Consider the following 25,108-nt stretch of genomic DNA (forward strand, 5'->3'; position numbering starts at 1 on the left):
TTAGGGCAGCCTAATGACACATGAAATTGTAAAAGCCCTTAGATCGAGGGATCTCTTGGGGTTTGTAACAATAGAAGAACTTCTTCAAAGTTAGGGACCAATGAACACCACTAAGCTGACACCATAGCACCTTGACCACAATAAATATCCTCCAACCATTAGGGGCAATATGACTAACAAATATGCCCATGTAAGTGGCCAACTGACGACGCAGGGAGGATAAGGGTAGACTAAGCTTGGCTTTGAAGGCAGTCTCATAAAAGCCCATATCTTACGACCGCCCAATGTAACATTTCTCCTTTATATTGCCCTTCCTAATAGGCACATCATTAGGGATTTGGAAGTGAGGCCTCAACCTGCTGAAAACTTCGCCACTCATATCGGCTAGAAAATCATGAATTGACCAGTCGTTAGGAAGGACAATGTCGTTAGGACATCACCTCGAGGGACTAGCTTCCTCAGAAGGAGGATCAGACGTTGACTCCTTATCAGAAACTGAGGAATCCTCTGACATAGACTCAATCCTAGAATGACTAGACAAGTTGTCGAACCCATACGGACTAACGTTGTACAATCACTCGTCACTTCACCCTACCTAACCTTCCCTGTCTGATCATCGACCTTACTCCTAAACTGATCTTAAAGGAATGACCTACCCCATGGGTCGTTAGGTCGGGATGGGCCGTCAGGTCGGGTTGATGATCCAACCCCCAATCTCAACAGCCCATCACCTTAAGGTTTTCCATGGAACTTGTGTGGGGTCCACTTATATGTCCCTACATGGAAATTACTTGCACATCACGACCAAAGATCATACCGCACAATCAGATCTCTTATATATGGGAAGGTGATCCCAAATATCTTGGGATCCTTCTCTTTATAAGGAAATTCCCCTATATCAAGGGATTCGAGTAAGCTCTCCACTACTATATAAACCACAAACCCAAACATTCTTGAAGTACGTGAATTCTCCCTAACTCTTGCACTCTTAAGTTCTTGGAGATTCTTTTATCACTGACTTAACCTTCGAAGGGTCTATGGCCGACACCCCACCAGTGCTCTCTGATTGGTTATTCTCTTTTGTTCTTCTAGTACACCTATTGGCACATGTGTGGACGATCAACTCATTGACGATTTTTGGGCATTATCACATTCCATTAATGCTTTAAATCATTAGCGGAAGAGGAAATAACTTCCAACATGCTGTCCATGCTCTCAATCTAGTAGAATATGTACATCAAGAAAGCCTCAACTGTGGATTATGTGTATTTGATTGTGTGTGTTTCAAATATTCTAATTGACCCTAAAATTTTCGTCAAGCGTGGGATTTATCGCAAGCTGTTGAAGGGATACACTAATTGATCCAACAATAAGTAATTTGTGTGTCAAATATGAAGGGTTATGATGCATTCATATCAGTTTTACCATAGCCTAGCCATAATAGATATTGGCAAAGTTCTCACTTGATTATCAGCCAGAAATCTCAAAGCAGTGGGCCCATTTGAGAGCAGTGTTTAAATAATGTTATTCAGTTTTCAGTTGTGAAAATATGCGTTTGAGTGTTATAGAAATACATATAAAAAATGTTATTGTTGTTTAAACATTGAAAATTGTTGTCTAAACAACAGTGCCAAATAACCCCTAATCTCTCTTGATCAAGACGATAGAGAAACAAAAATTTGCAATCTTTTCATTTTTCCTGCAAAAAAAAGAACCCAACACAGAAACAAATTTTGCATAGAACCCATAATGTGACGGAATAGCTTGCAAACGACGAAGTCAATACGGAAGACAATGCAATCCCACTTGCAGCGCTTCCATAGGACCGACATGCATTTATAGTCCAAAGTCATTTCCATGAAGTTGACGATTACGGCCTCCCAGCAGACCACAAAACTCAAAAGCCCCACAAATCGTTTCTTCTTTGAAACTCAATTCACAGATTTTTGTCAATCATTTTCTATGATGAAAGTGAGATCGGAACCTAGTGTGATGGTGTTGGTAGACGTGCTGATTGTTTGAAATTGGGAAATGATGCCTCATTGGGTGGAATAATTAATTGGGATTTGGAGCCCAAAAATCCTGATTAATTTTTAAAAAGTCTCTCTCGTTCTCCTAAACCAGGAAATTTCCAAGATTGACTAAATCCTGCCTAAAAATTCTATACCTGCTAAATCAATGAACCACAAATCCTGGCTTAAATTCCAAAAATCAGTGTGATGGTGTTGGTAGACGTCCTGTTTGTTTGAAATTGGGAAATGATGCCTCATTGGGTGGAATAATTAATTGGGATTTGGAGCCCAGAAATCTTGACTAATTTTTAAAAAGTATCTCTCGTTCTCCTAAACCAGGAAATTTCCAAGATTGACTAAATCCTGCCTAAAAATTCTATACCCTAAGAGACGCTAAATCAGTGAACCACAAATCCTGGCTTAAATTCCAAAAATCAGTGTGATGGTTTTGGTAGACGTCCTGTTTGTTTGAAATTGGGAAATGATCCCTCATTGGGTGGAATAATTAATTGGGATTTGGAGCCCACAAATCCTGATTAAATTTAAAAAGTCTCTCTCATTCTCCTAAACCAGGAAATTTCCAAGATTGACTAAATCCTGCCTAACAATTCTATACCCTAAGGGTCCGTTTTGATGAAATGATGGAAAAGTGGAAGAATAGAAAATTGCGGGAGGATAGAAAAGATTTAGTTTTCTCTCATTCGTGTTTAGTTGGAGGGGTGGAAAAGCGTAGGGATGAAAAACCTTTTTGTTTAGTTGAGATAAAAAATAAGAAGATGAAAAATAAAGTTGATATAAATTTACCATTATGTCCTTACAAATATATAAACAAAAATGAACACATTTATTATTAAAAAAAAATTTCTGGACACTTTAATTTTTTTATTTATTTATAAAATAAGCAAATGCTAAAAGGATATTAAAAAAAAAAAAAAGAAGATAAAAACAAACAAAAGAACCAACGTCTACTGTGCAAAATTTTATCCCAAAAAAAAAAAAAAACCAAACCAACGTGAACGTATTGTTCAAAACAAAAGAAATTTTATGCAGGCAAAAAAAAAAAAAAAAAAAAAAAAAACAACGGAGAGACAAAAGTAGAAAAAGACAAAAAGTTGCCATGGGATGGAGAAGGGCAATTTTGTCCAACTCACTCTTCCTCATTTTCTCTCCCATTTTCTCTCCATTTTGGAGAGATTGAATTGTGGTGGATCCAGAGAAAAAACAGTTGAGCCTCACCACTTTTCTCTCCCCCTTCCCCTCTTAACCAAACACCCTTCCCACTCATTTATTCTCCTATTTTCCACCTTTTTTTTTTTTTTTTTTTTTCATTCTTCCTAAAATCCACCCAACCAAACATAGTGTAAGGGTCCGTTTGGATGGAGGAGTGGAAAATTGGGAGGATAGAAAATTAGTGAGAGGATGGAAAAGTGGGAAGATAGAAAATATTTAGTTTTCCCTCGTGTGTGTTTGGTTGGAGAGATGGAAAAGTGGGAGGGTGTAAAACTCTTTTGTTTGGTTAAAAAGAAAAGTGAGAGGATAAAAAATTGTAGTTTATATAAATTGACTATTATACCATTGTTACATAATAGATAAGAAATAAATTTATTTGTACTCATTAAATAATATAAATTTACGAACAATTATATTTTTCAATGAGAAGTGTTATGTCCAAAACATTTTTCGCAATACTTTCACAACAAAATTTATGTGGAAATTTGTTACTAGTTCTAATTTGAACTCACCATTGAAATTATTTTTTTACTGACCAATATTAACTAATAACAATCTGTTACTTAACATTTATTGTGAAAATATTGTGGTAACATTTCTCAAGATTTTTTACTCTTTATATTATTTGTCCTTTCTTAGCCTTCATTTCATCCATACGTTTTTTTTTTCCTCCATACGTTGTCCTTATCTCTATCCCCCTTCTTTTATTTGCTTTGTCTCCCTCATTCAAGAACGTTCCAGGCTTCCAGCACTAGCAAGCGCAGCTCTCATTCTCCAGTGCTTTCTCTCTGTTTTTTTTTTTTTTTTTCTTTAAAAAAAAAAAAAAAACTTGATTCCAAGGGGAATTTGTGTAAAAATGCCATAAGTCCACTTTTCTCCCCACAATTTTCCTCTTGATTTGGGAGGATGAGATTTGTGGGCCCGAGAGAGAAAATTTTCTCTGGGTTTTCCATCTTCAGTGTTTTCCTTCTTTTGCCAAACAGTGGAAAACACTGTTTTCGACCCACTTTTCCTCCCTATGTTTTCCATTCTCCCTAAAATCACCCCAACCAAACACAGTGTAAGAGATGCTAAATCAGTGAACTGCACAAATCTTGGCTTAAATTTGAAAAATCTATCTCCTTCACCAATCTAGGAAATTTTCATATTAGAATTTAAAAAAAATTATGTCTATTTTAGCATAAGGACATACTTTTTTATTTTTTTATATTACATACTTACTTTTCAAAACATACCACATCAAATTATTTATTTTAGACTATATTTCGTTAAAATATCAATTTTTAAAAATTGTTCATCCGTATTCACATATAATAACTATCATTCATTCTCTTTTTTCATCCTCAGGATATGTAAACAAAGAATAAAAAATCAACTATGTATTCTTACACAATTTTGCATGCCTGATATGAGTGAATTTTGCGCTTAATTGACTAAAATGTGGTAATTTTTCTATTATATATGCACTGATGCGAGTGCTCTAAGATGAACAAAACTTGCCTAAAAATTCTTTACCTAAACATACAGTAGTGAATGAGATCATATTTCACACATAATTATTAATCCGGTTGTGAAAATACACCCACTAACGCAAGATTAAAGAAGAGAAGAAAAATAATAAACACAAAGATTTACATGGTTCGGCAATTGCCTACATCCACGGGAAGTGACAGAAAAAGTTCCACTATAAAGTAAGGAGATTACAATAGTAGCATATAAACACTCTCACAAGACCCAATCCCTAAATACACCCTTGGCTTTTGGCTCTCTCACACAAAGAATAGAGCACCTTATTGTATTTGCACTAGTCTTGTAATACAACTCTTTCTCACTCAATATACTATTGCGGCACATCACATAGTATATATACAATAGGCTAAGTCAGCTACAGCAAGTCCTAAACCCACTAGGACTTTATTTGCAAGTCTTTCACGTCTAGCACAAGGAGTTAAGACTCCTTGCAAGACGCGTTCAAGTAATATTGACCAAATAAAGCCACCGACTCAACAGATCCATTCACTGGCGACACTTGAATTGACAAGTTTATTATCTGTCGTTCACAACATTGCATCAAGGGTCATTATTTCACACATAATCATTGACTCATTGTGAGTTACGTACACACATTTTAAAGACAACATTTTTTTATAATTGACTTGGAAAATATTTATTGATTCTCATCCTGAAATCACTACTGACGTCACTTTATCATCTTTAATTTACAACTTATTACTTGTTGAAGCAAAAAATCAACAGTTGAGCTCCTCGTCATAGTGGATGGACGATGCTGTGAATGGGGTCGTCTCTGTAGGTGAGAATCCTGCGAAATGAACCGAGGGGAAGAGTAACACGCCGGTGTGACATCAGCCAAACCGCCTCTGATGCTTAAGTTAGTAAGGGAGAGATTCTAGAGAGAAAATGAATTGAGAGTGATTTCATACAGTATTTGTGTGTACCTTTAACTTCTGTTGTCTTCTCTTTTATAGTTATGCGCCTCATTAATGGGCAAAGATGTGCCGCATTTATGCTTAACAGCTAGTGCGTTACAGAATCTTTGTCTAGAGATCACAGCTGATTCTGTGACCGTTGCTCCGTCCTTTACGTTTTGTCATCAATGTGCGTAATATTTGCTCCGTCCTTTACGACCACAAATATTAATTTCTGGTTCATCATTACTCATGACTCTAAATTTATTGTACATTTTATCCATGATTAGATCATTACACCAGTGAGAAATTTTCTTTCATTCTTTAAAATTGCCTACTGTATTGATCCAATTACTCCTAGAGTCTTCCTAGACGTTCATGTAGTAGCCTTGTGAAAACTTCAGTGGTATTAATCATGGATACCAACGTCGTACAGTTTTTCAAATTAGTTTTCTTGCTCTTCTTCCCATGCATGTGGACTCCTCATGATGCACAGTGGGTACATGTATCATCTACGGGTATATCATCTGCGGGTGACAGTATTAATCCTGGTGATACGCTCAATTCCTCAACTTACATAGTTTCTGAAAAAGGGACATTCGCTTTGGGGTTCTTCCACCGGATCGATAGTACTACTACCACTACCGAAACCTACTTAGCAATATCAGAGATGGCTGAGGCTGATCAAATTCTTCCTTTTAATCTTTTTGTATGGTTTGGCAGTCGAGACAGACCAATTGTTAACAATTCGGTCATGCTTACCTTGGACAACAATGGAACATTGAAAATTGTACAAAAAGGTGGGGATCCTATAGTTTTATACTCTCCTCCTCAACCTACCAAAAATACTGTTGCTACTCTATTGGATTCAGGCAATTTTATATTAAAAGAAGTTCAATCAAACGGATCAATTAAAAGGGTCCTATGGCAAAGTTTTGATTATCCTGCCGACACACTTTTGCCTGGAATGAAATTAGGGGTCAGGCACAAAACTGGCCAAACTTGGTCACTCACATCATGGTTAACTGATGAAATCCCAGTTCCAGGGCCTTTGGCTCTTGAATGGGACCCCAAGGGATACCAATTGATCATTAAGCAATATGGGGTGATTTATTGGACAAGTGGAGTCTTGAGAGGTAAGACATTTAAGAATATTTCACCAGAGGTGACATCTATGTATGACTTCATCATTGTTTCAAATGAAGATGAAGATTCTTTCACCTACGTTAATAGCAATCAAAGCCAGAGGTCAGAATGGTTGCTTACAACCATGGGGCAATTAAAGGATTTAAAAGGACAAGATATTGCTCGAGCTGATTATTGTTATGGTTATAACACTAATGGAGGGTGTCAGAGATTGAAGCAGCCAGTGTGTAGGCATCATGGTGACATATTCGATCTTAGAACTGGGTTTTTAGTAGCTGGAGATTTTTCAGCCAACTATGATTCAAGTCTTGGCATCAGTGACTGCAGAGCAATTTGCTGGAACAACTGTGGTTGTGTGGCTTTTACTTCTTGGTTTCCTAATGACACTGGATGCCGATTTTGGACCGGTAAGTGGCAATTTCTTCCCGGCCCTGGTGAGCCACCATCCATATTTGTTCTATCATCAAATGATTCAAGCCCTTTTCTCAATGGTAAGTTCACAGATTTTTATTTTTTATTTTTTAATAATTCGATAGTCAAGAGGAGGGATTTGAACCTTTGATATCTCAATTGGAAATCTCTCTTGGTAGTAAGTTCACTAATTCAATTCCTCTATAAGAACGATATATTTCAATATCCAACAATCACAATATAAACTAATATTTTCACCATTGCACCATTTGGGTGAGTTGGAGCTTGAGGTGTACCATATTTAGTATATAAGTGTTTCCAACCATTTCAAAAAAGTTCTAAACAATATGGGTCCAGTTAATGTGTGCCCTAAGGGCACACATAAGTAAAATCCATATTTTTTAACCTCTTCCCTCTCTTGTATCTATTTCTTCTTTCTCTTATTCTTGACTTATTTCTTTCCACTAACACTACCAATCTCTCTCTCTCACCTCATTTTAAATGTATTTATCTCGTGATTCAAATTAAATATTATAAATAAATGAAAAAAATTGTGAATAGGTTCTCTCTTTTCAATTGAGATAGAGTCATGCCCAACCCCTTTCCCTTTTTTTTTTTTTTTTTTTGCCTCATCTTCTTTTCTCTCTAACTGACCCAACGCCCATAGTTTAATTCTTTTTTCTTTCTTCTTTGCCTATCTTATCTTCTTTCCACTGTCCGAAATATATCTCTCATTATCTGTTTTGGTTCTTCAAAATTTTGGGGTCTTCTTTACAATCTTTGCATTATTTTGGTTTTCCAAGCACCTCACTTGTTTTCAACTTTTGATAGGCTTTTTTTATAGTGCATGTACATATATGGCGTGCAAAAGTATAGTTAGTAATATATGTTAGAAGTATATATGGTTATATGACTAAAATTTAACATGGTATCAGAACAAGAGAGCCTAAGTTAGATCTATGTCTCCTCCATTCTACCTCTTATTTAATAACCTTTTAAATGGGGTGAAGTGAGGAAAAACCAAATCTTGACTTAGTCCCACATTGCCTAGGTAAGAAGAGGTTTTTAGCCTTATCTAAGAGCCTTGAACTCTAATTGGCAAGAGGCCTTTTAAAAACTTGAGGAAGAGACTTTGTGTCACTCCCAAAAAAGACAATATATTGCCAATGAAGAGTTGGGACATCACACTTTAGGCTATCATTCTTCTAAATCTCTCTCTCACTTTTCTCTTATCTCTCTATCTCACTAGCACATTTTTAGGCTTTGAAAACCACTCGAGTAGTCCTATAGATAGAAAGTGGTTTTCAGTCTTGTTTTCATAAACCTCTTTTAATAATATTTTTATTCTTGGGTAATGATTAGCGAAAATCTAAAGTGTTCTTCCATTTCCTTGTATTTTTAATCTCATTTTGTTGTTGTATTCTTAATCTCATTTTGTTGTTGTAGGCACTGAGGGATCGGTTAAAAGCTTCAAATCCGTGATCCATAGACGTGGTAAGTTTTCACTTCAACAATATTCTTACTTTGTTAAATGCGATCCACATCAATTTGTTGATGTATTTTATTTGAATTTGTTCATTTTTAGACCCCTTAAAACACAACCAGATTAATCTAGTTAATTAGCCAAGTGATTACTTAGTCAAATTATCAGATCTAGGTTAACACAAATATATCATATCATTGTAAAATGCGGAAAATAAATAACATAATGATATGATAACCCAAGAAAACCAAATCGGTAAAAAACCTAGGGAGGATTTAACCTAGCTATCCTCAAGGTAAAACAAATCTACTATGAAAGAATTGAAGTTTACACAATAGCGGGGGGAATGTGCAGAATAGCATAGTGAGGAGGGAGAATATAGTAAGTTAAGATGCGTCAGAAAGAAAGTTGGAAACTAGCATCTCGAGTCTCTAAGACTCGAGATCCAAAAAGCAAAAACCGAAGTGAAAATCGAGTTTTTAAGACTCGATTTCCAAACTCGAGTCTCAAAAACTCGATTTCCAACATTTTATCTCCACAAATCGAGACTTAAAAACTCGATTTTTATCTTGGAACTCGAGTTTTAGACACTCGAGATGCTAGTTTTCAACATTGTTTTGAAACGTGTCAACTAACTAAATTTTTTAATATTTAATGTTATTTGGAAATAAAATTTCACAATAGTGACTTAGACCACTAACATCCTATTGCTACCTCGAGTAAGAAACTTACTATCATGACCACGTGACAGCTCCGAGTCCACAGACTACTTCTTTCTTGTATTCACAGCAAGTACAAGCACTCCCGCTTGTGTATCTTTAAGCTCTTGAAACTGCAACTGAATTGATCACCAAGCTTCCGACATCAATCTTGAGATTGGAAACCCTAAGTGTGTATAAAGGCAAATACCTCTAGATCTCACAAGAGATTCACACACAGCATAAAGAGCAACCTCAAAACGTGGCTAAGGTTTTCCCTTTTATACTTAAGGCAAAACATAAAACCCTACACGTCAAACGAGCTTGGGTTGATTTGGAAAATTATGCAGAAAAATAATCTGCATAAGCTTCGATCGATCGAGCCAGGCAGATTTACACAGTAAATCTTGCAGTACACTCGATTTCAACTTTACACTTAAACATACTTTGAGCAAGTCTAAAACAAGATTAAACTTTTTGATCATGATTTGCCAACATTACAAATTGAAATTCTAATACATCTAAACCTAAAATCTTAGAACCCAACAGAATGTTTGTTTCATTTATGTGATGATCATGACCTTTCTTGATATGTGTTAATTTGGCCATGAGTTGATCATATTTATTCGTTAATGTTTCTCATTTTTATTTATTTATTTTAGTTTATGTGTTACATTTTCAGTTAATTTAATATGAAAATGTAAGATTTAATTTTTTTTTGTAAGCAGGATGCATACACAGCCCACACCTAGAATGAGTAGAACATCGTATCTTTATTAAATTGATTGTTTTCTATAAATTCTGGGACTTGTTTGATTTTAAATTTCTAGGATTGAGTTAATAAATGACAACTATTTATTTTCTATGATTTGTTTGAATGAAACGTGCAATCTTTGATTTGATTGCTTGTTTTCTAATTTGGTTGAATCTAATTTAATTTGAATTTTAAATCAATTTCCTTTTGTGTCTGTGATGTGATTTTTGAATAGAATAATGCTACAGATATAAACAATTTTACAAAAAGTTTTACAAACTACTGATGTGATGAGTAATTATTGGTAAATGAAAATGTGATATTAATGGTGGGTCTAGATGAAAACCAATAAGATGTTAGTCACATCAACATTTTGTAAAAATGTTCTAAAATAGTTTGTAACTGTAGCATTACTCATTTGAATATGCCTTGTGTGCGTTTTATTTAATGTGAATAAATGCATGATTGGGGTAGGGCTGCATTAATAATTTCTCAGGTAAATTACAAAGTTGGTCTCTATCTTTTATATCATATTTCAATTTGATTCCTGACTTTTCAATTGTATCAATTTAGTCTCTAACCTTTCAGTGTCGTATCAATTTAGGGTGAGTTTGGATTGAACTTATTGTTGCTGAAACTGAAAACTGAAAACTGAAAACTGAAAATACTGTAGCAAAATAATTTTTAAATGTGTAAATAGTACCGTGGGACCCATTTTTAATATTTTTTAGTACGTGAACAGTGTTTAGTCATTGCCATTATCTATTGGATGAAAAAATTTTGACGTGGCAAACGGCCAAAAAAAATTATTTATTTCCCATGTCAATAAACACCTGTACAACCACATAAGTTTTTTTTTTTTTTTTTTTTAATTTACGAAAAAAATTAAATTTGAAACATGACAATCAAAATTCCTAAACTCTAATAAAATTTCAAACTCATCTTCATCTCCTTTCCCCCTCTCTCATTAGTCTCCACCAACCAAAGAAGGGAACAACTGAAGGGCATACCTTACAAGGTAACTACAGAGCACTCGGTAGATTTATGTTATTAAAACAAAATGATAAAGCAAATTTGGTTGTGGCGGTATCCATAGTTATAGACTTAGGAACTCTTCCTTTGTTTTTACTGAACCCACTAGGTTATGTGTTTTGGGTTTTATTTCATTTGTTATACATATGGTTGACTTTAGGATCTGGTGGGAATATTAGGATATGGTGAAAGTCTTATGTGGTCCCAGACTTCTAAAGTTCCATACTTTCTCACTTTGGAAAGACTAACACGACTTTTATATCTTTTCTAGGTAACATAAGTTAAATATTTCAATCAATTATTCTTAAGTTGAACTTGCTGGTCTCTGCAACTTCTTAGAGGATGAGGGAGAGGAGATGGAGATGGGTTTGGTTAGTGGTGACTAATGAGAAAGGGGGAGAGCAGATGGAGTTGAGTTAAGAGATTTTGGTTGTTAGATGATGTGGCAGTACAATTGTCCATTGATGTGGCAATTTTTATTTATTTTTATGTGGGCTATTTACCATGTCAATAATTTTCATCTAAGAGATAATGACATGGATTAAATTGACACAACATTGAAAAGTTGATAATAAAATTGACACAATTGAAAGGTTAGGAACTAAATTGAGATATAGCGTAAATGATATGGACCAACTTTGTAATTTATCCTAATTTCTTTATTTAAAATGGTCTAGTGGTGGCCGGCACACTGCTTGGGTGCCTAGCACCTTCCCAAGCCCATGTCCCTAACTCTTGACTCGATGTTTGATTCATTAGACCTTTACATAGGAGTCAAAGTTCGTTCCTAGTTCTCAAAAGCAAGTGTGATGCTTAAACCCTCTTCCTTTGGCCAAACGACTAAGGCATACTCATTGGGCAACGCCCGTGTGCGTCACAATGAGCCCACACAAGGGTTTATGATCAGCTACTAGATCGTGGGGTTGCTATCCAGACATGGTCAACTCTATTTCTTCATTATGTTTAGACTACCTCAGTATTTATATCCTTGGGCCCACATAAACATTTATTTAGATCAGCTCTATTTCCTTAAGCATTGACATGTTATAGATTCAAACAAATAAAAATTGCTAAAAATAAGTTTTTTTTGTCACTAAGAAAGTTGGGTTCTCCTCTTCTCTTAGGCTATAGAATTACCATCCTTTCTTTGGAAGGAAATTTTGTTCTCTTGAGGCAACAAGTGTGCCTCTTGAGCTTGTGGGTTTTTTTTTTTTTTCTTGGGATATTAGGGAAATAGTTCCATTTTTTTTTGTGTATTGACCATGGAGGATTTAACAAAAACTTAGGGTAATCTTTCTCTCTCTTAGAAGGAAAACATTGGATTCATCCTTTGCAAAACTTAGAGGTTTAAAGAGTCTATTATTGCTGCCCGATTCTTGAAATCTCAAGCTTTACACATGGAGGTTGTAGCAAGAACCTTCAAACAATTATGGCGGTCTACTAGTTGTTTTATGTTATGAAATTTAGGAGACCACAAAGTTCTTTTTGTCTTTGACAATCCTACTGACATGGATACAATCATTCACAGCAATCCATCAAGCTTCGACAAGCAGTTGGTGATTTTGGAAAGGTATGATAAAGATATTCTGTTATGTGATTTGAAGTTTGCAAAGGCCACCTTTTGGGTACAAGTTCATGACATCCTAGTTAGGTTTATTATGAAAGAGGTGGCCAAAGGTCTATGTGAGACTAATGGGAAGTCAGACAGTCCTCAGGACCTCAGGAGCGGCCACTGAGGAGGGAGGAAGTTTTATTTAGGTTCGGGTTACTATTGGTGTGTCACTTCCCCTTTCCTGAGGGAGGGTGGTGTCTCTAGAAGGTGGTGAGAAAAGCTCGGTCGTTTTCAAATATGAATGTTTGCCAAACTTATGTTATTGGTGTTGTTGCTTGAACCACGACAACAAAGACTATGATTTATGGATTTGAAGTAAAGGGTCTCTCACGCCTAATCAGCAACAGTATGGTCCTAATTTGCAAGCCTTTCCATACCTATCGTCTTATAAAAATGTTATTTTTGTCCTAGGTTACTATGATAATAGGTTAGAGCATCTACAGCAGCCTCTTCAAATTTTTGTACTGTTTGGAGAGTGAACAGTTCATTTTACCTTTAACTTACTTACTTTTTCAAATACACTTTCCAACAGATTCTCTATCCTTTTCTCCATCTCATTTAAACATTATTTCTTCATTCATTCTTTATTCTTTTTTTATCATCATTTATTTTTCCTATATTCATTCCCAACAATTATATTTTTCAATAAAAAAATGTTATATTTACAATATTTTTAACAATACTTTCACAAGAATCACATCAAAATCTTATGTGGAAAGTTGTTACTAGTTTTAATTTGAACTTACTATTGAAATTATTTTTTTACTCACCAATATTAGCTAATAACAATCTACTACTTAAAATTTATTGTAACAATATTATAGTAGCATTTCTTAATTGCCATTTCTTATTTTTTATATTATTTTTCCAAACTTAATTACATCCATACTTTTTTTTTTTTTTTCTCTTGGTTTTTACTCCACCACGCACCTATCCCACTCTCATCTCTATCTACCATTCTTTTACTTTTTCTAGTTCATTCCGGATCTCACTTTCTCCATCACACACCTATGGTATTGCATCTGATGCAATTGTAATCTATGACTGAGATTAAGAATTGAAAAAATAATTTTCAATCTCAACCATTAAATAAAATTTATTAAATGAAAGTTAAAAAGTAAAAAACGTAAAAATATTTGTGAGAGAAAATGAGAGAATTGCATCAGTTGCAATACCCTAGGAATTGCACCTGATCTCAATCCATGGCCTATAGTTCCATCTGTTGCTGTCAGAAGCCACCACAATGCCGCAAAACCACTGCTAATATCAGATCTTCCGTCTCAACTCTCAAGGTATCTGATCGTAACACCACACATACTGTTGGGTAGAGCTCATGTCAATCTACTCAAATCTATTAGAACTAACCTCATTGGAGCCTCCAAGCGCCTTCAAAAGATTTCGACAAATGACAATGACCCCATGTGCCTCATCCTGTCCTACCACGCTGCATGTCACAAGGCCCACAACAGTAACCATCTAGGGTATTTAGTAAAAATAAAATTAAATAAAACCAACCTTCTAAAAGTCGGGTTAACTTGGATGTCTACCTCGATCCGATCCGAAACTAAACTAGTTTGCTGACTGGACTACTAAACCAATCTGGCTATGGCTGAATCAACAAGATCAGATTGGCCCATTGACTTTTTAAAGATTTAGATTGTTGACTTAAGTCGATCTAATTCTAAACCAGACCATTGACCTTATCTTGACTTTGACTAGAGTTGAATTTTCAAATCGAGTGTGCCCCACCCTTTTTTCTCATAGATTCTGACTTTGGGTTCATTTTCTGATTTGAGGCTTCCAAAACACAAAATTAACCCCTCTCCTTGGGTTCAACATCAGTTACATTCATTAACTCATTTATGTGCTTCATCACAACGTTGTTCTTTGCAGATGGTCCTCAGGCCCTTGGTGTAGCCACCTCAAGTAGCAGGCCCTCCTAGATCACTAATGCAACCTTCTTAGGCTTTTATTGTCTTTCGGCTTCATCCGGCATTGTTGTTAGTTTTCATAATCAGGAATTTCACATTCATTCTACATGGTTATCTTTAAGGAATCTTTATCTTCAAGAGTTACATTCCAAACTCAAGTTGTCTTCAACAAGCTTCCACCTTGAGTTTGAGAGGGATGTTAAAGATAAAAGGTTTGTGTATTGGCTCAAAAGGCCAAATTATATTGTGAAGCCCATGTATACCTAACATTAACTCCTAATCCCTATATGTCTTGCTTATGATTCATTCTAACATAGAATTGAGATTATAGTAAAGATATAGTCACCAAGGGTGTCTTCTGTGGGTGTAGGCCATTAGGCCAAACTATACAATTCTTCTATTCTCTTTATTCTCTATTTAGACTATTTCTCTATATTTTCATAAAATCTAACCATTTATATATATAATTTTGACCAAAAGCAAATTATTTATATGATTTGGGGATTACTGACACAAATACTTATTACCAAATGCAGGAACAAAGAAGTGGATTCCTATTGCCATTTCTCTACTTGTAATATTCTTATGCATACTGTGTTATCTACTGAGGAGAAAGGTTGCACTTGAAGGTAGCGAGTTCAGATATGCAAGAATTTTGTTAAATTACATTTGCAGTTTCATTATTGTTCAAACTAAGTTAAGATGTGTTGGAAATTTAGACCCCTTAAACACACAGATTGCGTAGCCTAGATTAATTAGCCAAGTTGTTACTTAGTCAAATTATGCAATTCTAGGTTAAAGCAACCAAATAATCATATCAAGATATAAAGTAGCGGAATAATAAATAACACAAGATATGATCACCCAGGAAACCACTCGGTAAAAACCTGGGAGGATTTGACCCACCGATCCTCAAGGCATAACAGAATTCACTATGAAAGAATTGAAGTTCTTACAGAAGGACTACAAGCTCCCCGCTCGACTTCCTAATGCTACCCACCAGTAAAACTTCCTGACACGACCACGCGCAGGCTCCGAATCCACGGACTACTTCTTTCTTGAATTCTTCAATCAGCTACAAGCTCCCCGCTTGCTTTTCTTTTTAAGTTCCAATGGTTGCAACTATAATGATCTTCAAGATGTTGAAATCATCTCTACCTTGAAAACCCTAAGTTTTGTGTAAAGGAAGTCTCCTCAAAGATCTCACACGAGATTCACACAAAACAGCAATGTATGAGCAACAAAGCAATATGGACAACCCTCAAAAACGTGGCTAGGGTTTAGTTTATATACCTAGGGTAAAAACACAAAACCCTAAACGTTTAATGAAGTAGGGCTGAGTTGGAAAATCTGCAGAAAATTCAACCTGTGCGATTTTCGATCGATCGAGTCTATTCTTCGATCGATCGAGCCAGGCCGAAAGTCCCAAGTACTTCTGCAGCCACTCGATTCCAACTTTACAATATTAAACCAACTTTGAGCAATTCTAAACAAGACTAAATACACTGTTTTGATCATGGTTTGCCAACATTACAAATTAGAGTTCTAAATACAAAAACTCCTAAGACCTTAGAACCTAACAAACTCCCCCTTTGGCAATCCGTGACAAAACCCTAATTCACAGCTCAAAGTTTTACAAATAAAAAGCCCTTTACAAAGGTAATGCTCATAAAATCAAATTCAGCCTAACTACTATCCATCAGTTGCAAGTGTAGACAGCAGCTTAGTTGAATCAACCTGTATATTCCTGAAATACTCAACAAACGCATAAACGCATGTGTGACAGAAAAGAGTAAAAACAACAGGTATAACATTCTTGTAAGATCCACACAACACAAAATAAAGACATATAAAAATGAACAAGTCATAAATATAAATCAATACGCAGTGAATCATAAAGCAACAAGAATCAATAAAAAATAAATGTATATCAAACAATGTTACTCCCCCTAACATGAATATCCCAAAAAAAATGATATACATAGTGAAGCACCTAGATACAATCTAAAACAATATCTCCCCCTAACAACAAAAATCTCCACAAGACAAAACTCCAAGTCAAAACTCCACTCCCCCTTTTTGTGACGGAATGCCAAAGAGCAATCATGAGTCGCCATCAAAAGGAGGTGGTGAGGAAGAATGAAGACGTGCTAAATCCACTCGAAGAGCACGAATCTCATCCAGCAAGTCCACCAAAATCTGACCATGAGCCTGCTGAACAGTCATGACAGTCTCCAAAGTACGACGAACATCAAAGTCGGCCGAAGGAGGTGAAGGAACATCAGCAGTAGCAGTATCAGCACCAACTGGATCAGAAATATCCTCACCAGCAGGACCTGCAGAAGAAGAAGGAGGAGGAGGTACGCTACTAGAGGGCTCAGACCTAGGGTGTTTAGAACCAGCTCGAAGATGAGCAGCCCTCTGTCTAAGAAAAGACGCACCGATAGGAGCAATCACATGAACAGGCTCAGAGGAAGGAAAGCCACGAAGCTCAAGATGGAGCAAAATCCTATGAATGAAAATAGGATGAACAAGGGCATGTGAAGAAGATGAACTCCTATAAACCTCGTTCAAAGAACGAAGAAATAGATGGGGAAAACTGATAGGAGCATCAGTAACAAGAGCGTACAAAAATACACACCTCTCAAGAGGAATGGTGTGCACATGAGAAATAGGCCAGATGGAATGACAGGCTATCCTAAAGAAAAGATAATGTAACCCGGAGAGCTCAGCAGAAGTGATCCTAGGATCAGAACCCCACTGGACAGAAGTACCAGTGATGTAAGACAAAACATCGCTCAGCTCGGGAGACTCATCATAAGGATAGACAGGATCCCTAACCAACGGTACCCCTAGAGCAGCAGCCACTACCTGAGGAGTAATGGTGTACCCAACACCTCGTATCCAACTCTTTACCAAAGTGTTGGAATCATAGATGTGGATAGAGATGTTCGAATAGAACTCTCTAATCAAGGCAGACGGTGGAGGAGGATCAGAGATGTCTAACAAAGGTAACCAGCCCCGACGCTCAAAGTTAGCCCTAATGGCCGGATCAAGCTCATCTAACACAACAGAACGCTCAGCCCAAATCTTCCTCTTAAGGTTAAGCTTCTCAAAAAGATCTTGGTTTTTCTCACTCGGAAACCTCTCACGGTCAAAGGAGGGAGGGGATGGAGAGGATGAGGGAAGGGACCTATGGGCTCTAGTTTTCCTAGGCATGATGCTAAGGAAAGAACAGAGACACAAAGAGAAAACCAAAGGAACAAAAAAAACAAAACCAAAGGCAGACTGCAAGTTACCAAAAAAAAAACAATAGAATTAAAATCTATATGATGCATGAGCAGATACAATGCCATGATGCATGCACTAATGCAGTGAACAACTAAGTTCAATTGAGATTAAATTGACAAAATTGGCTTGAGCAAGGAATTTTCTTAACAAAAACCCCAAAAATTTAACACAAATTGAAAATTTTTAAAACCAAATGATGAATTGAGCATCACAAAACACAACACATAGATTATAATGCTTAATTTCATCAATCCAACAAGCCAATTGCATCAAATTCTACTCAATTTCACAAAATCCCCAAATCGGATCAATTAGGAAACCCTAGATTTTTCAATTTCACATCAAACTCAAAATTGATCAAATTGAACTATTTAAATCATGTCTATAACATGTCCCCACAAAAACCCAATGATCAATTGCATCAATTATGGCTTGAATCAAAAGAAAAAACCAAAAAAGCAAAGTGCGAAAATCGCCCCTTAAAAGCATGAATGTATGCATGAAATGATGAAAAATAAATCAAAAGGAAGGGCAAAAGGGTCTTACCGGCTTGAGGAGAGAGAGATTGTGCAAAGACTTCGGAAGAAAACGACAAAAAATCACAATACCAAGCTTGCCAACGCGGAGAGAGGAAAAAGGTTTGAAAAGTTTTGAAATAGGATCTTTGAAAAAGTCAGAAAAGTGCCTTTTAAAAACCTTTTTCACGATATTCGATCGATCGAAAATTACATTCGATCGATCGAATGTGACAGTCGTTTTAGAACAAACTAAGGCACTTTTTCGATCGATCGAAAAATGGGTTGGATCGATCGAAATGGTCAGAAGCTCACTAAATTTTGAAAAAAATCCAGTTTTGAAAGATACAAACCAAAATTTTGTAAAACAACTCCTCAAAGCATTAAATAGTAAAAACAAAATGCATGAGTATGAGATGGAATGCTTTTTCAAAAACCCAAAATTTTTAAACCCAAATTATGTCAAAAACACGTTTCAATCATTCCCCCATTGAATTTTCTCAAGCAACAAAAATGTTGTGCACAAATCTCAAGATATTTTCAAACTTGGTTGGTCAGACCATAAACACACACACTAGTATGTACAGTGTTTAACAAAGAGTAACTTGTGTAGTGTGTGATACTAGCAAAAACTTGGGATACATGTGAGGTGATATGTGAATGGCAATCAAACACAAAGTCTACACAATTCATCACATAGAATTTAAAAGAGACTATCACCTAAAGAGTTACATCCTATAACTCCCACATCTCCTAGAACAAAAGCTTGCAATCATGTAAGTTTCTTGTATTTTTGCCTCTTATTTGTATGAGATGGCATTCAGCCTAATAGTACACACCGGTTTGAATTAAGTGAATTGGCATCAAGCCTAATAGTACACACCAGTTTTAATTTATTTTGAGGCTACACCTTATGTTCTTTTTGTGCATGTGCTACACTTTCTCGAGCACAGAATCTTATGATATGCACTAAGGTGTTCATGATTGGCTAGTGAACAGTGGTGAGATGGTTATTTATGCCTTTCTCAAAAGAATCAAGTCCGACAGTTAAATAACATATGACTTCATGATTAAGACAAGGAGAATAAAAACCAAACACATCTTTCCCACACAACATGCACTACAAAGTTTTAACTAGTCAAGTGCAATGAAAAAGTTCATCAAAGTTAAACAAGGTACACAGACCATGATATGTGTCACAAGATAGACCAACCTTGTTTTTCAAAAATCAAGACAAATAGTGTCTAACATAATGTTTGCTTTCTCCCTTTCTTTTTTCTTTTTTTTTTTTTTTTTTTTTTTTTTTTTTATTAAAAGAGAAAACAGATACATCCTAGAATGAAATGCATGAATGTAATGCAATGCAAGTCCTAGAACAAAAACAACAAAAAGACAAAAAACCAAAGAACAATGGTCACCAAAGGAAAAGGCAATTAAGCACAAGGACCATGTCAGAAAGACTCAGTTAGTTCGAGTCTTTTGCATCCAAGACCTTTTGGATGCACCACGAGCATTGGAGTTCATATTCACATTCGAGTGATTCCCAACTCCAGGATTGGAATAAAGGTTTAACACCTTTACCAATTCACCAATTAGTGCCATAGGGTCTTGTGCTTGAGGCACAGGCACTTTTGGTTTAGTTGCTCTCTTATCAGCTTGACGCTTGTAACAATTAGGACGAATATGTCCAGACTTACCACAATAATGACAAACCCAAGCAGGTTTACCATGCATCTTGTCCTTAGATTTGGTAGGCTCCCTAGGTTTAGATTCTCTTAAGTCTACCCTAATCTTCTTAGGTGGTGAAACTTCTACAGGATTAACTACCTCACTCACAGGTGGTTTGACAGTTTCACTCACAACCTCACTAGCAGAAGGTTCAGAAGAAGAAGCAGGAACAAAATTTGTGGAATGTGGAGTAGAGCCAAAGATGCTTTCAACATATCCCAAACCAGATTTATCCGCAGGATACTTTTGAACATTTAACATGTGATCAAGTTTAGAACTAGCAGATCTAGCAATAGATAAATCATGTTCTAAGGTTCTAACTTTATCAAGCAAAAGCATGTTCTCAGATTTAACATTATTTAGAAGCTCATTAGCATCAAACAGTTTAACAAGCAAATTTTTCTTTTCAAGCTCCAGAGAGTCAATTTTCTTTAGGCCAAGATCAACTTTCATAGCATCCTTTGCAGCAATTTTGCAAAGTTTGTTATAGGCCTCTTGAAGATCTGCATCTTCAGAGAGTTCCCCATCAGAAGGGTTCTCTTCAGCAGATACGCTTTCACTGACCATAGCAGTAGCTGTGAAAGCAATGAAGTTTCCATCCTCGTCACACCCGGACTCATCATCAGAAACCTCATTATCACTAAGGGTTACAGCCATAGCTTTACCCTTAGTCTTCAAGAATGTAGGACATTCAGATTTCATATGACCATACCCTTGACAACCAAAACATTGAGGACCCAAAAAATTATTAGAAGATTGACCACCTCTATCATTTGATTTTTCAAAATTATTTACCTTAGTGGGATCATTCTTCCTAAAATTTCTAGGTTCAGCAGTGTTGGTACCTCTTGCCTTTCTATTTGTATTCCTAAGAAAATTCTTAAAGTTTTTTGCAAGATAGGCAATCTCTGTAGCAGAGAGCTCATCATCAAATCCACCACCATCAACATCATCAACTGACTTAAGAGCCATTGATTTGGATTTGTTTACTTTAGGTAGGTCAGACTCATAGGATTGGAGAGATCCTACAAGTTCATCTACAGGGATGGAGTCCACATCCTTGCTTTCAGTAATGGCAGTCACTTTGGGTCTAAAATCTTCAGTTAAAGATCTAAGAATCTTCCTAACAATTTTAGGTTGATCATAGATTTCACCCAAATTAAAAGCAGAATTGACAATATCATTCAGTTTGGCATAAAATTCATCAAAGGATTCATCATCAGACATCCTAATACTCTCAAACCTAGAAGTCAATTGTTGCAATTTATTAATCTTAACTGCCTTTGTGCCTTCATGCACAGTTTGGAGGATTTTCCAAGCAATATGAGCAACCTCAACATTAGAGATCCTCTTAAATTCCTCCATAGAAACAGCATTGAAGATGGCATTCATAGCTTTGCTATTGAAGCCTGCTGCTTCTTTTTCAGAAGTTTGCCACTCACTCACAGGAGTAGTGGGCTTCTCCCATCCGTATTCAACAGAATTCCAAACCCTTTCATCAATGGATTTCAGGAATGCTTTCATCCTTACTTTCCAATAAGCATAGTTGTTCCCATCAAAATGAGGAGGAACAAACAAAGAGTGTCCATGCTCCATGACAACTGGGGTCAAGGATCAGCTCAGAGATAGAAATCTCAAGCAAAAAGAGCTACCACGCTCTGATACCACTTGTTGGAAATTTAGACCCCTTAAACACACAGATTGCGTAGCCTAGATTAATTAGCCAAGTTGTTACTTAGTCAAATTATGCAATTCTAGGTTAAAGCAATCAAATAATCATATCAAGATATAAAGCAGCGGAATAATAAATAACACAAGATATGATCACCCAGGAAACCACTCGGTAAAAACCTGGGGAGGATTTGACCCACCGATCCTCAAGGCATAACAGAATTCACTATGAAAGAATTGAAGTTCTTACAGAAGGACTACAAGCTCCCCGCTCGACTTCCTAATGCTACCCACCAGTAAAACTTCCTGACACGACCACGCGCAAGCTCCGAATCCACGGACTACTTCTTTCTTGAATTCTTCAATCAGCTACAAGCTCCCCGCTTGCTTTTCTTTTTAAGTTCCAATGGTTGCAACTATAATGATCTTCAAGATGTTGAAATCATCTCTACCTTGAAAACCCTAAGTTTTGTGTAAAGGAAGTCTCCTCAAAGATCTCACACGAGATTCACACAAAACAGCAATGTATGAGCAACAAAGCAATATGGACAACCCCCAAAAATGTGGCTAGGGTTTAGTTTATATACCTAGGGTAAAAACACAAAACCCTAAACGTTTAATGAAGTAGGGCTGAGTTGGAAAATCTGCAAAAAATTCAACCTGTGCGATTTTCGATCGATCGAGCCAGGCCAAAAGTCCCAAGTACTTCTGCAGCCACTCGATTCCAACTTTACAATATTAAACCAACTTTGAGCAATTCTAAACAAGACTAAATACACTGTTTTGATCATGGTTTGCCAACATTACAAATTAGAGTTCTAAATACAAAAACTCCTAAGACCTTAGAACCTAACAAGATGTTTTATGTAAATTTATACAGGGAAGAATGAAACAAAAAATGAAATTGAATTACTTGATTTAGTGACATCAGAGAGATCTACCGTCATTGGCATTCGAAATGATAGGAAACAAAGGCATGATTTAAGTGTTTTAAGTTATGCATGCATCACGACCGCCACAAATAACTTCTCAGCAGAAAACAAGCTTGGAGAAGGCGGCTTTGGATCTGTTTATATGGTAAGCTCCAATAAATTTCTAAAGAAAGATGTTTTAATTAGACTATATCTAATATTGGCTAAAAGCCTTATTTGATCATCACATCAGGGGAAATTGCTAACAGGACAAAAAGTAGCTGTAAAGCGACTATCTAAAAATTCAAGGCAAGGAATACATGAGTTCAAGAATGAGTTGATACTCATATCTAAGCTCCAACACATGAATCTTGTTAAGCTTCTAGGTTGCTGCATTCATGGAGAGGAAAGGATGTTAATCTATGAATATATGCCCAATAAAAGCTTGGACTACTTTCTGTTTGGTTTGAGCAACACCCACTTTTATCTTACAACTTCAATTGATTTCTTTAATGAATTTATAAGATTGGAAGAATAATTCTAATTTAATTTTTTGCATTGGATAGATCATAATACAAGCAAGCTACTAGATTGGAAGCAACGTTTCAAGATAATTGAAGGAATTGCTCAAGGAATGATATACCTCCATAAATATTCAAGGCTAAGAGTAATTCATAGGGATTTAAAAGCTAGTAACATTCTCCTTGATGAAAGTATGAACCCAAAGATTTCTGATTTTGGCCTGGCAAGAATATTTGAACAAAATGAATTGGCAGCAAATACTAGTAGAATTGTTGGGACATAGTACGTTAAATTTACATCATTTATCTTTTAAAATTTTCAGTTTGTGTTTGTGAAATGAAAATTTCCTTTTTGTGTTTTTGTGTAGTGGTTACATGTCTCCTGAGTATGCTATGAAGGGTGTATTCTCAATAAAATCCGATGTCTACAGCTTTGGGGTCTTAATGCTTGAGATCGTTAGTGGTAGAAGAAACAACAGCTTCCAACATGTTGATGATGCTCTCAATCTAGTAGGATACGTATGTCAAGAAAACCTTAACTATGGACTATGTGTATTTTGATTGTTGCGTATTTTAGACATTCCAATGACTATAACCTTTTTCTTTAGGCTTGGGATTTGTGGCAAAAAGGTGAAGGGATAGAACTAGTTGATCCGGCAATAAGTGATTCATGTGTCAAATATCAAGTGCTGAGATGCATTCATGTCAGTCTATTATGCGTAGAGGATGGTGCAATTGATCGGCCTACAATGTCAGACGTGCTATTTTTGTTGACAAATGAAAGTATGCCATTGCCTTTACCCAAAAAACCAGCATTTTCTATTGGAAGGAAAGCAATTGAGGCTAATATTTCTTATAAAGAATCAAATAACCATTCACTAAATGGCTTGTCCATTTCCGAAATGGATGCACGATAGATGGAAGGTGAGAATAAGATCATCAGATTACCTTTTCTTTAACAATAAAAACATCTTGTGTATAGCAATGAGGTAGCTCATATCAGGGCACTAAGTAGAGAATGGTCACTTTATATTTTCTAAGTAATTAGTTCAAAAATCTTGTTGGTTGAAGTTTATCTTTGATAATTCAATACTTACAACAGTGGGAAGAGGATTCAAACTCTGGTTCTCCTAATAAAGATTAGTAGGTTATGTCATTGAGCTACAATGCTCTTGAAACTTCAAGTTTAAACTAGGCTGCAGTGAAATTGTACAATTTTCTTCATTATAGACATTATCTTGTTCTTTTTTTCTTTTTGAACCTTTCTTCTAGAAAATTTGACAACACCAAGGCATTGTCATGTGCCTCTAACGTGCATTATGAAACAAACACGATTAATCAAATTCTTTGAAATTGAATACACAGGACAAATGATAACCACCTGTTTAGTGCAAACAAACAATAAATGTAAGTACAGGCTTCACAATATAACTACTAAACCTTTGATGTCAATTTCTTGTTATTATAGTGAATTATAATGGGCTTATGCAAAATAAAAATAGAAAAATAATTAATAGTCACACAAAAATAATAAATATTTACGTGATCTAGTCGTAGGACTGTGCACAGGCGGTGTCTTGGAGAAAGGCTCACTAGGAAAATAAGGACATTATCTTAATGGCAAAAATGCACTCTCACAAAATGCATACCCCAAAGATCTCTCTCACCACAGTGAGCATATATAAGAATTGAGCATGGCTAGTTATATATACAAGTGCAAGGTCAATTTTTGCTTA

At 35.9% G+C, this 25,108-nt stretch overlaps 1 protein-coding gene across 4 annotated transcripts; it reads left to right on the forward strand.

Annotated features, from left to right (window-relative positions):
- The first annotated feature begins 5,400 nt into the window (after positions 1-5,400).
- LOC112012815 (G-type lectin S-receptor-like serine/threonine-protein kinase CES101) lies at positions 5,401-24,563 on the forward strand. Of its 4 annotated transcripts, none has more exons than XM_065781492.1 (8): positions 5,402-7,305; positions 8,672-8,719; positions 15,272-15,364; positions 22,863-23,017; positions 23,105-23,315; positions 23,418-23,655; positions 23,741-23,891; positions 23,981-24,563. In XM_065781492.1, the coding sequence occupies exons 1-8, from the start codon at positions 6,084-6,086 to the stop codon at positions 24,287-24,289; spliced, it is 2,427 nt and encodes an 808-aa protein (XP_065637564.1). In that variant the 5' UTR covers positions 5,402-6,083; the 3' UTR covers positions 24,290-24,563. The 4 variants fall into 4 exon arrangements, with proteins under 4 accessions (XP_065637565.1, XP_065637564.1, XP_065637566.1 ...); XM_065781491.1 differs by having other exon boundaries at positions 5,403-7,305; positions 22,821-23,017; XM_065781493.1 differs by lacking the exon at positions 23,418-23,655 and having other exon boundaries at positions 5,401-7,305; positions 22,821-23,017; positions 23,105-23,160.
- Positions 24,564-25,108: the final 545 nt, after the last annotated feature.

This window comes from Quercus suber, unplaced genomic scaffold (assembly GCF_002906115.3).
Source record: "Quercus suber isolate HL8 unplaced genomic scaffold, Cork oak 2.0 scaffold_268, whole genome shotgun sequence".
NCBI classification, from domain to species: Eukaryota; Viridiplantae; Streptophyta; class Magnoliopsida; order Fagales; family Fagaceae; genus Quercus; species Quercus suber.

What these genes read in the sequence shown, in the direction of transcription:
- LOC112012815 (XM_065781491.1), top strand. Translation starts at nt 6,084, where the DNA reads ATGGATACCAACGTCGTACAGTTTTTCAAATTAGTTTTCTTGCTCTTC. An exon ending in ATCCGTGATCCATAGACGTG is followed by an intron (nt 8,720 to 15,271) that starts GTAAGTTTTCAC and finishes TACCAAATGCAG; the next exon opens with GAACAAAGAAGTGGATTCCT. An exon ending in GCTTTGGATCTGTTTATATG is followed by an intron (nt 23,018 to 23,104) that starts GTAAGCTCCAAT and finishes TCATCACATCAG; the next exon opens with GGGAAATTGCTAACAGGACA.